This window comes from Astatotilapia calliptera, chromosome 4 (genome assembly GCF_900246225.1).
Source record: "Astatotilapia calliptera chromosome 4, fAstCal1.2, whole genome shotgun sequence".
In the NCBI taxonomy this organism is placed as follows: Eukaryota; Metazoa; Chordata; class Actinopteri; order Cichliformes; family Cichlidae; genus Astatotilapia; species Astatotilapia calliptera.
Window position 1 is genome coordinate 12,655,159 of NC_039305.1, and position 12,094 is coordinate 12,667,252.

General features: G+C 38.0%; 1 protein-coding gene and 1 gene segment (V, D, J or C); both read left to right on the plus strand.

Moving 5' to 3' along the window:
- The first annotated feature begins 1,308 nt into the window (after positions 1 to 1,308).
- Positions 1,309 to 9,632, plus strand: LOC113020659 (immunoglobulin lambda-1 light chain-like). 3 transcript variants are annotated; one of them, XM_026164825.1, is made up of 4 exons: positions 1,309 to 1,361; positions 1,458 to 1,780; positions 8,349 to 8,382; positions 9,121 to 9,632. In XM_026164825.1, the coding sequence occupies exons 1-4, from the start codon at positions 1,322 to 1,324 to the stop codon at positions 9,441 to 9,443; spliced, it is 720 nt and encodes a 239-aa protein (XP_026020610.1). In that variant the 5' UTR covers positions 1,309 to 1,321; the 3' UTR covers positions 9,444 to 9,632. The 3 variants fall into 3 exon arrangements, with proteins under 3 accessions (XP_026020610.1, XP_026020611.1, XP_026020612.1); XM_026164826.1 differs by lacking the exon at positions 1,458 to 1,780 and adding an exon at positions 4,755 to 5,077 and having other exon boundaries at positions 1,315 to 1,361; XM_026164827.1 differs by lacking the exons at positions 1,309 to 1,361; positions 1,458 to 1,780 and adding exons at positions 4,574 to 4,658; positions 4,755 to 5,077.
- Positions 9,633 to 10,952: 1,320 nt separating this feature from the next.
- On the plus strand, positions 10,953 to 11,591 carry LOC113020660 (immunoglobulin lambda variable 3-21-like). The segment is given in 2 exon segments: positions 10,953 to 11,020; positions 11,104 to 11,591. Coding segments are annotated over 2 exon segments (378 nt in total).
- The last annotated feature ends 503 nt before the right edge of the window (positions 11,592 to 12,094 follow it).

The window sequence follows — 12,094 nt, forward strand, 5'->3', positions numbered from 1 at the left end:
TTACTTCTCTTGCTGTTTGCTCATTACAAAAGAATCCGCTCATAAGAACATCATTTTTAAAATGTATTTTTCCCATAGTTGAAACATAAGTATATTCTCAAATACATGCTATGAACACTAGATTTCATTATTAAGTAGGAGAGGCCAAGTCTCACTGGTTTAAAATGTTGGTTGTAAGCTTCAATAATATCTTCACATTTAGTGAAGCATCACCTTTAAACTCCTCCCTCTCTTCCTGCCCAGCATGCAACTACAGGTCTTAGTTTTTCATTCATAACTTCATGTTTTCAGCTTTCTGTCAACTAAACTGATCCTACGATGTGAATTGCTGCTTACTGAAAATGTTTCAGTTGCAGTCATTTGGTCATTCACAAACTGTTTTATTTTTGGACAAACATAACTTTATGTATTGTGAAGAAAGTCTAAATAAAGTAATAAAGTCTATATTCATTTTCTGTTGTTTTCTGAACCTTGTGCTGCTGTAACAAGTGAATTTCCATTAACCGCTTAAGACATCACATTAATCCCTTTGGGGTGGGATCAGGAAGGGCATCCAGTGCCCCCCACCGAATCAAACTTGCAGAGCTTCTGGCTGTTGTAGCATGGCACCAAATGAAATCTGTCCCCAAAATGTTCACGTACAGAGAGCAGGCATACAGAGCGCTGAAGCTGAAATTTAAACTTAATATCACTTGTTGAGGAAATTTGCAATCTAATTTAAAATAACCAAATATAAATAAAACCAATCACAATTGTTTTTTTTAATTTATTTATTACTTTTTATTTAGTAATTTTTAAATTTTGATTAAATTGATTGTTGGTAACAATGTCACTTACAAAAAGATAGCATCTCCTTCAGCTGACATGATGTAATTTAAATGCTGTGAAAAAATTTTGACATATTTATCAGTTTTATTTTTACAGTTTATTTTAACTTTTAAATCTTAATGTCTTTTCAAAGTGTGGGAATTCCAAGCTGCAAACTGTTTCTGTTTAAAAAAAACCCAACTGTTTTCATACATCACATTTGTGAACAGGCCCATCTTATTTACAGATATTTAGTTATTTAATTAGACGATCCCACTGTTGTGCAAAGTCACTACAAATGTTGAGGTGCCAGAGAATAACCTGCTGTGAAAATAATTTTCACAGCATTCTAAACTTAATAATAATAATATTAATAATAATAATAACAACAATAATAATAATATCAATAAAACGGGGAAAAGAAAAAAACCCCAATGCTCCTCCTCCTGTTAGTTGTATTAAATAGCTCTTCCACCATCATCTCTCCACTCAGTTCTTAGCCCACACTGACAACATGCTGGTGACTCTCTGTGCTCTCATCACTGCTCTAACATGTAAAGAGTCTACAATATACGAAGAAGAATGGATCTCATGTTAGATTTAAATGTCAGTGTGTTTCTCTTGACTCCATGTCTTCTTGTTGTTTGCAGGTGTGAGCGGTGTGACGGTGGTGACACAGAAACCTGTTTTATCAGTGAGGAAAGGAGAGACAGCCACCATGGACTGTAACCTGGGGACTGTTACAAATAAAGTTGCTGCCTGGCATAAACAGATTTCAGGAGGAGCTCCTCAGTTTGTGCTGAGCATGTATCATGGCTGGAGTTCACCAACATATGGCTCGGGGTTCTCCTCTCCAAAATTCACATCCACTCATCAGTCAACATCAGATTATCGTTTGATTATCAAGAATGTGGAGGAGGGAGACTCTGCAGTCTATTACTGTCAGACATGGGACGGCTCTGCTAGCAGTGGGGTATCACAGTGATTCACACTGTGACAAAAACCTCCTCACAGATACTTCTGCTTTTTGATGCTCTTTCACATCCTGATAAAAGACTCCTCCAACAAAGACACACTGACACTCCACCACTTTCGAATACTGTGTTATTTGTTCTTTTAATTGAAAAAAAAATCTTAAAAATATGAATCATCTTATTCTTACTGTATATAACTAAAAATTATCTAAAAGTAATAAACATACATCCAGCAGCAATAAATATAAGAAATGTGTGATGTTTGAGGATAAGGACATTTGTATTTATGTATTTATTTATTTTTCCCTGTCCTGTTTGGATCTTTAGCCATCAGAATTGTTGTCTGAAGGCCAAGAAAGATGCCAAGCGGATTCACTTTACCAATTGGATCATCATGGCCTTGCCATATTGGTCCATTTGATTGACTTTTATTATAATTATGTATTTATTTTATTTTATTTTCGGTTGTTACAGACGGGACAGACATGACTGGGGGATAGGACAGGGAGAAAGAATGAAAGAAAGAGAGGGAGACAAAGAAAGATAGAGGGGAGAAGAGATGGTGAGAAAGGGGGGAAGGAAAAAAAAGAAAAACAAACAAAACACCTGGATCACCTGTATGGAGATAAAAAAAAAAAAACAGAAAAGAAAACAACCAAAAAAAGAGCAACATAATAAATACAACACCATCACAATAAACTAGCTAACAGTAGATAACAGTACATACTAAGTATTACATGTTATTGTGCAGCACGCAAGATCAACAGCGCACAATGTGCTTTAAGGTAGCAGCCAAGAAAGATGTAGTTTGTGTCTATGAACACCCGTGTGTACACCTGTGTGCACACCTGTGTGGATCAGCACGCTTGTATTCAAAAGGTTTCTCCATGTAACGATCTGCTAAGGAGTGTGGGGAGCCATAGACCTGTCCCCCAGGGCATGAAGCACGTATGGAGGAGATCCAGGCCCCAGACGTCCAGAAGCCCCACAGTACGAGGACCCAAGGAGGACCACCAAAGCCAACTGTGCCAGAGAGGACCGAGCCTCAGGCCTAGAGGCCAGAGGCCTGAGGGCACCCCACCCCCGGAAGGGGCCCAGCCGGACCACAGGCGCCAGGCCCCACCAATCGTCCACCAGGAGTGAGTCGGTACATACATGAGCGCCCAGCCCCAGACACCAAGAACCACCAACACACCAACGTTTGAGGACATCAGCCACTGGCAGGGAGTGTGGTGAGGGGAGATAGGCCTCCATACCTCGGAGAGCCTGAGATGTTCCTAGAGAGGTAGAGTCGAACAGGCGCACGCAGACACAAACGTGCATTCCCACCCCCATATACACAAATAAATACTCAGCACTCACCTGACGTGGAGACAGACACAAATAGACACTGTACACACATTCACACTCCCCAAACATACTCTATATCCCAGGTCCAGGTACCCCTGCCCCCAGAGGGGCAAACCGTACCTAGACCCAGGAGATGTAACCCTTCTCTGTGGGGTAGAGGCAAGCAGACCGCCTCCTTGTCTGCAGTAGCAGGGAGGCCCCACATCCCAGAACCCAATCTAACGGCCAGCACCTCCTCCCAGCCCCCCAGCCCCGACATTAACAGAATGGGGGTGAGTGAAGACCTCAAACACATTTGCATTTAAACGTAAACTGTTCTAATGAATTTGCTGAGACTTGTTCTACCTCATGTTGTCATAAATTTCAGTATCTCTTCGCTTCTCAATCAAGTCCTGTTCACATTTCAGCTAGAAAGAGATGGGTGTTAACATCTCAAATTGACAATATTTTTGTTCCCCAGATCAAAAAGCTTTTTGTACCGAGTTTTCATCATGACTGGCGTTCTCCAGACTTTGGCTCTGGATTCTCCTCAGTCAGTATGTAGAGAATCTTTCCATGAGGACAATTCACTTTACTTTGGAACAGGATTCTCCTCAGACCGATTCAACATTACATCATCAGACACTGATTAAGCAGGAAACTCTGCAGTGTACTCTCAAACACTGAGTGACATTATTAACACATTTAATCCCACCGGCAACAATTGTTGCGTTGGGATTAAATGGGAGGACTGTGACAAAACAAACAAACAAACAAAAAACTTGAATGAGTGACACTACAGCTTTTGTGAAATCTTAAGATTTAATATTTTCAGTCATTCAGTGTGACACAAAACGTTGAAATACAAAAATGATTACAGTTGTCTACACCTAAAATGTTTTAGCTAACATAACTCAGTCAGTCCTAGTATTATAGCTGAAAGCTATTCATCTATTTACCTATAAATATCTTTTTTCACCCAGCTAAACTCAAAGGGACCATGGGGAGAGCTGTCCTTTTTGTGGTGCTTGTAAAACTGTGATACATGTTTTCCTGCAATGTTCCAACCTGAGGAGTGGATCATAACTTCTGTGTTCTAAGTTTCTATGTGATGAGCTTGGGGAGGTTTTTTTCCATTGACACATTTATCCTGAGGCCAGTGTACATAAGACAGCACTTTATAGCACCAATACTGCATCTGAAGGACTGGAGAAGGAAGAAATTTATTACAATAAACATCAGGACCACAATTTTAAGGGAGAGGAGGGAGACATCATTATCACCAATAATTATAAAAACAAAAACAGAATTACCCTCCGCTGAAGATAATTTACCTAAAAGTATCACAAACTATGCAGGAGGAGGAGCACAAACTAAAGCTCCTCCTCCTATCGGCCTCTTCGAGATTCCGTGTTATATTAAATGGTTTACACCTCATCTCCTCATCCTTAAGAAGCGTTGAAATTTCTTTCCAGGTTACAAGTCCATTCTGAGCGCACACTGACAACATGCTGGTGACTCTCTGTGCTCTCATCACTGTTCTAGCAAGTATGGAATCTTATTTATGCTTCAGATTAGTGGTTATTTGTTGGATTCATATGTCAGTGTGTTTGTCTTGACTTCATGTCTTCTTGTTGTTTGCAGGTGTGAGTGCTGTGACGGTGCTGACACAGAAACCTCCTGTTTTATCAGCGAGGAAAGGAGAGACAGCCACCATGGACTGTAACCTGGGGACTGTTACAGATGCTGCTCGTTGGTATAAACAGATTCCAGGAGGAGTTCCTCAGTATGTGCTCTATTTTTATTATAGCAATAGTGGTCCAACCTATGGTTCTGGGTTCTCCGCACCAAAATTCACATCCACTCATCAGTCAACATCAGATTATCGTTTGATCATCAGCAATGTGGAGGAGGGAGACTCTGCAGTGTATTACTGTCAGACATGGGACGGCTCTGTGAGAGAGTACGTATCACACTGATTTACACTGTGACAAAAACCACTTCACTGTTACTTCTGCTTTTTGATGCTCTTTTTTTCACATGCTGACAAAACACCCATTCAACAAACTCAGTGTAAACCCACCACCTTCAAATAGTGTGTTTATTGTTATTTTTTATTTATTTTAATGTTCATCAATGAAAACCCACCAACTCTAGAGTGTGTTTTTATAAACACAGAATTACTCTTTTTGATACATTTAAGCAATCATCACTGAAAGTATATAAAATATCAAAGAATATGACGACCACCAACAACACAAGTTGTCACATATATGTACACAATGATGTACGTGTTTTTAAATAACAGCAATGTGATAAAATTCTGATAACTGTAACATTCTAGCTGCAGTAAATCACATTAATCAACCTAAATAGATACTGTTAAAGTTGCACAATGTTTCATATGAAGTGAAAATGCAGCAAAATTAAATTTGATCTGTTGCAAGCAAGCAACAGATCAAATTTAATTGCTCACTACAATTCTTTTCACACCTCAGCTGAATAGTAAAGGATGTTTACACACTGACAACATGCTGGGGATTGTCTGCTCTCTCATCACTTCTCTAAAGTGTAAGATGTTCTTCTCATCTGTTTCATAGCCCATCTTTTTGGAGAAACACATTTCACACATGTTCTTTATGTGTTTGCTGGCAGATGCTGATGCAGTGTTAGTGTTTATTCAGATACCTGCTGTCCACTCTAGGTAAAGAAGGTGTTCTCAGCTGCAACACAGAGAAAAGGTTGAATTATGTTAGATGGTCTAAACATTAGTTTCTTTTTTTTTTTTTTAATTCATATAGCACATTTAATTACAACAGCAATGTTGACCAAAGTGCTGTATAAAAATACAAAACAATTAGTACCAAATAACCTATAATATTACTTTATTATTAATACCAAACAAATGTCAAATATCTCTCTTAATGTATTAAAAGCCAATAAATACAAAAGTGTTTTAAGATGAGATTTAAAAGGATTGACAGCAGGAGCCTGTCTGATGTGTAAGGGTAGATCAAGGGTAGGCAACTCCAGGCCTCGAGGGCCAGTGTCCTGCAGGTTTTAGATATCACCCTGGGTCAACACACTAGAATCAAATGATTAGTTCATTACCAGCCCTCTGGAGAACTTCAAGACATGCTGAGGAGGTCATTTAGCAATTTGAATCAGCTGTATTGGATCATGGACGCATCTAAAACCAGGGGTGTAGATATAATCTACACGCCAAAACTGTGTAGATTATATCACAGTTTAGGTGTTACAACCCCAAACGCTTGATCACCTCTGTGAACCAACCTCGACCTTGGTATGGTTAAAAGCAAAAGATCACTTGATCGACAAGATCTAGAGGGCACACAAGGCTGTAAGAGGTCAGACAAATACCCCGGAGCCTGTCAATTCAGGGCTTTGTAAGTCAACAATAAAATTTTAAAATCAAGTTTGAAGTGAACAGCGAGCCGGTGAAGATAGGCAAGCACCGGAGAAATGTGTTCATGTCTATTGGTTCGGGTCAGAAGACGAGATGCAGCATTTGTCAAAGTCATTATGGCAGCTTACTTGGCTTTCGAACCTCTATCCCCAGAGCTGTACTTTTTAACACAAATATATCTACTTTCTACTCCTAACTTTTTCAAAACAGAATTGTTGCATTTGGTTCATTTATAGCATTTATGCTCGAGAGTCAAAGTAGGCTGGAAGGAGTGCAGGTGTCTTCAGGTACTACAGAATCTAGCTAGCTCTACAGAAGAGGATGAGGAATTAAGAAAGTGACTGGCAGATGTTGATGCAGTGATAGCGTTGACCCAGACGGCTGCTGTCCACACAGTTTCTTCAGGTCAACAAGCTGTTGTCAACTGCAACAATGAGAGAGATGATAGGAATTCTGTTAGCTGCTACAAACAAGTTCCTGGAGGGCTTCCTCTGTATGCTTTAAGATTTCACTATTCTGAGAGCTCACACAGATTCAACTCTACATCCTCATGAATTATTGATTATCACTAAAATATCAAGCGGACAGAAACAGGAGCAGTGCATTAATGTCAGACATGGGATGACTCTGCTGATGATTCCATATCAGTTATTTACATTGTGGGAAAAAAATTCCTCAGCATTGTCTTTGCTTTCTTTGAATCTTTTACTTGAAGACCGTCTCATCAAGAAAACTCTAGGTAACATATAACCTTCAAATAACCCGTTATTAAACAACGGCTATCTAATTTTTAAAAAATTATTTTAAACCTTCATTATTAAAAATAGCTAGAGTAAATGTAATAGTATTTAGATTACTCAAATTTGATCACTGTTACACTTTGTCTAACACTTAATACTTAATAAGAACGTTAATAAGATGCAGCTATTAAAATTAAGGCTACACTAAACTCTGATTAGAGTTCTAGATTGAGAAAATTTAAAGAAACTTAATTTGGATTAATCAGAAACACATTTATAAAAATGGAAATGAAGAAATGTTAGGACAACTTTTGATTTCTTTGTAAGACATGGTTGTCAAACACTATGCGACCATTTGCTCTCTTTTATCTGCTCTAACATGGTGGATCCTACATGTTAGAACATGTCTACTTCATTTTATAGCCTGTACAAGACAAAAAACATTAAATAAAATTATTTAATCTGTTTTTATTTTCTGAGAGGTGGGGATTCAGCAAAAGTGTTGACCCAAGTAACCAACCTCCTAACAATTTCTTCCAGACAAAAGGTTCTGCTCAAATGCTGAAAGCTGAAGGCTTTTATGTCGGCTGGTACAAACAGGTTCTTCTCCTAAGTTCTGAGATTTCATCATTCTTACAGCTCACCCGCAATTTCAGCAGGATTCTCCTCAGTCAGATTAATATCTAAATCCTGACCAAACACTGATTTCAAGTCTATTATCAATCATGCAGAGACAGGAGACTCTGCAATGAGTTCCTGTTAGACATTGGAAGACTCTCCCAAGAAAGCTGGTTCATAGAGAAGCAGACTGTGGCCAAAATCTTATTGAGAGACAGTACAGTTTTGATTAATTCTGACCAATAATGAGGACTTTATTAAATCTTGCACAAACAAGTGACATGAAGGAATAAACTACAAAGAGAGAGACACAGTTATAAAATACAAACAGATGAAGTGAATGAGATGTTGACAGTGAAAGTTGGTCTCTGCAGGATGTTTCAGTTCCTCTCCCCTCATCAGTGACAGTCAGGAGGTTTTTGTACAGCCATGTATACAAACTGAATCACTGTGGTATTCGGACAAGGCACCAAGCTGATTGTGACAAGTAAGTGCTTTTTAAATGATCATAAAACAAGAGAGATTTTGCACAAATCTGCTGATGACTACTTAATTCAATATGTTTCTTGTTCAGCATAATTTTTTACAATTTTGTACAATCTGAAATAGTTTCAGGTTGTCTCATATACAGGAGACATGAATGACGTGTTTAAAAAATGTGAAATGGGGTCAAACCAGTTCTATGAAAATGGTGTGAAATATGTTGTTTTTCTGTTCTTATTGCTTTTAATTTATGTTTAGGTTGGTATTTCAAAAACATACATAGGCCCGTTTTCTCTTTCTTCAATAGTTGTTAACACTGTTACTGAAGTTCAAAATGACTTTGAAGTGATTAGAGCCTGGCCGTACACTTTTCTTTGACGTGAAAGAAAATTACCCACATTAGCTGACATGTTATGCAGAAACCTGTAGAATTAAATCAAAGATATCTTATATGGAAAGTTAAACAGTAACTAATCATATTTTATTTTGTAAAAATATAAAAAGAAATTCAAACAATATGTTGGATCTATATATTTTGTATTGTACAATAGTTTTGTTTTTGTTTTCCATATATTTTAGTCCATATTTTATACATTAGTTTTGTTTTCTTCTAACTTCATAACAAATGTTATATTTATTCCATATTGAGTCTTCTTGATTTCTTCTGGTTTTATGACTTCATGTCCAATTTCCTTCTTTCCTTTCATTTCTCTTTTTTTGTTTGTCCTTCATGTATTTTCAGGCTCCAGCCTCTCTCCTCCTGTCCTGACAGTCTTCCCTCCGTCCAGTGCTGAGCTCCAGTCCGACACAGCTTCTGTGGTCTGTCTGTCCAGTCAGTCTGTGTCTTTTGCAGATGTGAGCTGGTTGGCTGGTGGGAGTCCAGTGAGCAGTGGGATCTCTACCAGCACTGCTGTTCAGAGATCAGACCAGACTTACCAAATCAGCAGCTCTCTGACCATCCAGACATCAGACTGGAACATGGATAAGGTTTATACATGTAAAGTGTCTTTGGGCTCACAGACTTCAGAGAAAACCATCAAGAAGTCAGAATGTCCCACTGAGTAGTCGAGGACCAGAATGTGCATTTAAAATCTGCTTCTTTACTGCTTGTGCTGTTTGCTCATTACAGTCTTTACATGTTAGAAATCAGAATAATGCAAAAGGTTTAAGTCATGTATTCATTTGCTGGTTTTTGACAAGTATTTTCAAGAATTCATGTTTTGCATTAAATTAATAAAAGCATTGATTTAAAAATGTGTTTTCTTGTGAATAAATGGGAAATTGTGCCACTGTTTTGCACCAACATAAATTTAAGGTGATTGAAATGAACTGTTACATTTTAGAGAGGGGCACACCGAGGAAAACAACACTCAAAAGCACAAAATTTTCAATTTTCTTGCTCCCATAGTTAAAACACAAGTATATTCTGACATACAGACTAAGTAACATTTGACCACTAGAGAGCATCATTTAATATTTCTTCATAAGAGTAAGAGAGAAGGCAAGTGTTACTGGTTTAAAATGTTGGTTGTAGATTTGCAAATGTATCTTCACTCTCGGTTAGTGAAGCATCGCCTCTCTGTGCTTCTTTTTCTTCGTTTCCAGGATGCACCTGCAGGTCTTAGTAACTCAAGTAAATGGCAAATAGGCTCCCTGTAAAATAAAATGGACCTGCTGTTTTTAATGGAAATGTTTCAGTTCATATCATTTGATCAATCAGAGACAGCTGAGCACGGTACGATGTTTGCCTAAACCTAACTTACTTACTGTTAAAGAACACTAAATGAAGTCCAGTTATGAAACTAAGCCTTTCTGCATCTTTCTGCTGTCATTTGTTGTTTTGCATTGAACATTAAAACCATTACATATAACCAGTCGGTAATATCTAACAAGAACAGAAGTTGAATGAAAAACACAAAACACTGTGCAGAAGACCCAGGACCATGACGCATGAATGCAATCCATTCCTTCCACTTTTGTGAAAAGGCGTCTCCTTTAGACCTTTGCAAGAAACCCATCCTCTCATACAGATATCCTTTATATACCCTTTAATTACTCCAAGATAGAGCATCATGGGATCTACAGGAATTTTAGAACCTATTTCCTTTCTTAGAGTTAAACATGTATCGTCCCAAAATGTTTGAACTTTCATGTCCAAAGATTTTGTGAGTGGGTGTCATTCATGTGACCACATTGCCTCCTGCTGCTGTGACTCACATTGCTTTTAAGGTGTAACAAAGACACAAATTCAATTTTTTCTAACTAATTTCTCTCCAGTCTGTTGAGCTTGTGTGTCACCCACATAGAAGATAAATTCTCCTTTGTTATTTGTATGTCTAGTTCTTTTTTTTTAATGTAGGTATTATTCCCTTTGTGTTTCTGGAGGCCTTGGTATATTTTTCCAATTATTCTGTTTATATGTTTCAGTCTTTATATATACACTATGATGCTAATAAAGAAATGAATGAAGACAAAGGAAAAACAATATTACGATGATGTAATAGGGAGAATGGAGGAGACACAGCTCCTCCTCCTGAGACTTGTATTAAATGGCTCCTCCAGCGACTTTTCTCGAAATCAGTTCTTAGTTCAAGTCGACATCATGCTGGTGACTCTCTGTGCTCTCATCACTGCTCTAACATGTAAACATTTTGACTTATTTTGCACACATATATGTTATTGTCAGTGTGTTTCTCTTGACTCCATGTCTTCTTGATGTTTGCAGGTGTGAGTGGTGTGACGGTGCTGACACAGAAACCTCCTGTTGTGTCAGTGAGGAAAGGAGAGACAGCCACCATGGACTGTAACCTGGGGACTGTTACTAATGCACCTGCATATTGGTATAAACAGATTCCAGGAGGAAGTCCTCAGTATGTGCTGAGGTTTCATCGCAGCTACAGTTCTTCATATTATGGCTCTGGGTTCTCTTCTCCAAAATTCACATCCACTCATCAGTCAACAACAGATTATCGTTTGATCATCAAGAGTGTGGAGGAGGGAGACTCTGCAGTCTATTACTGTCAAACATGGGACAGCTCTGCTGATAGCGGGGTATCACAGTGATTTACACTGTGACAAAAACCTCCTCACTATTACTTCTGCTTTTTGTGCACAAACTCGGTGCACCAAAGGCACACAATTAGTTCTTAAACATTGCTCTGTTAAATTTACTAATTGTATTTTTTTTTCATTTCCACTTTGACTTTAAATAAACAAAGCATCAAAATATACACACATTATTCACACATAAAACCTCACATCATCAGCTTTTAATATTATTGTACTGTAAAACATGTTTGATCAAAAACATTCTCAACATGTTAACTGGTTAATCCTATTTCAAGCCACAGTAAGAAGAAAAAATGAGTCCACACAAATCCTCTTTATATTACAGTTCAATAATTTCACTAATTCATGCTTCACTAAAATGCAGTCAAAATAAAATAAGACTGCATCTAGTTGCGGAGAGTTTTTATTTTGAATGGGCTTTAGTTTTGGAGTGATTGTGTTGAAAGTTGTCATTGTTGTGTTTAAAATTTTAAACCTTGCCTTAAAATGCAGGCACATTCCATGTAAGATTCTGGTTTCCTATTTAGTAAGGAATGTTTACTTCCTGCCGTTTATGGGCTCCCCTGTACCTTTTATATGGTGGACCATTAAAGGGGGTTAAGCCATATACAGGGTGAGGGGAGATGACCCTTTTATGACTAGGGATG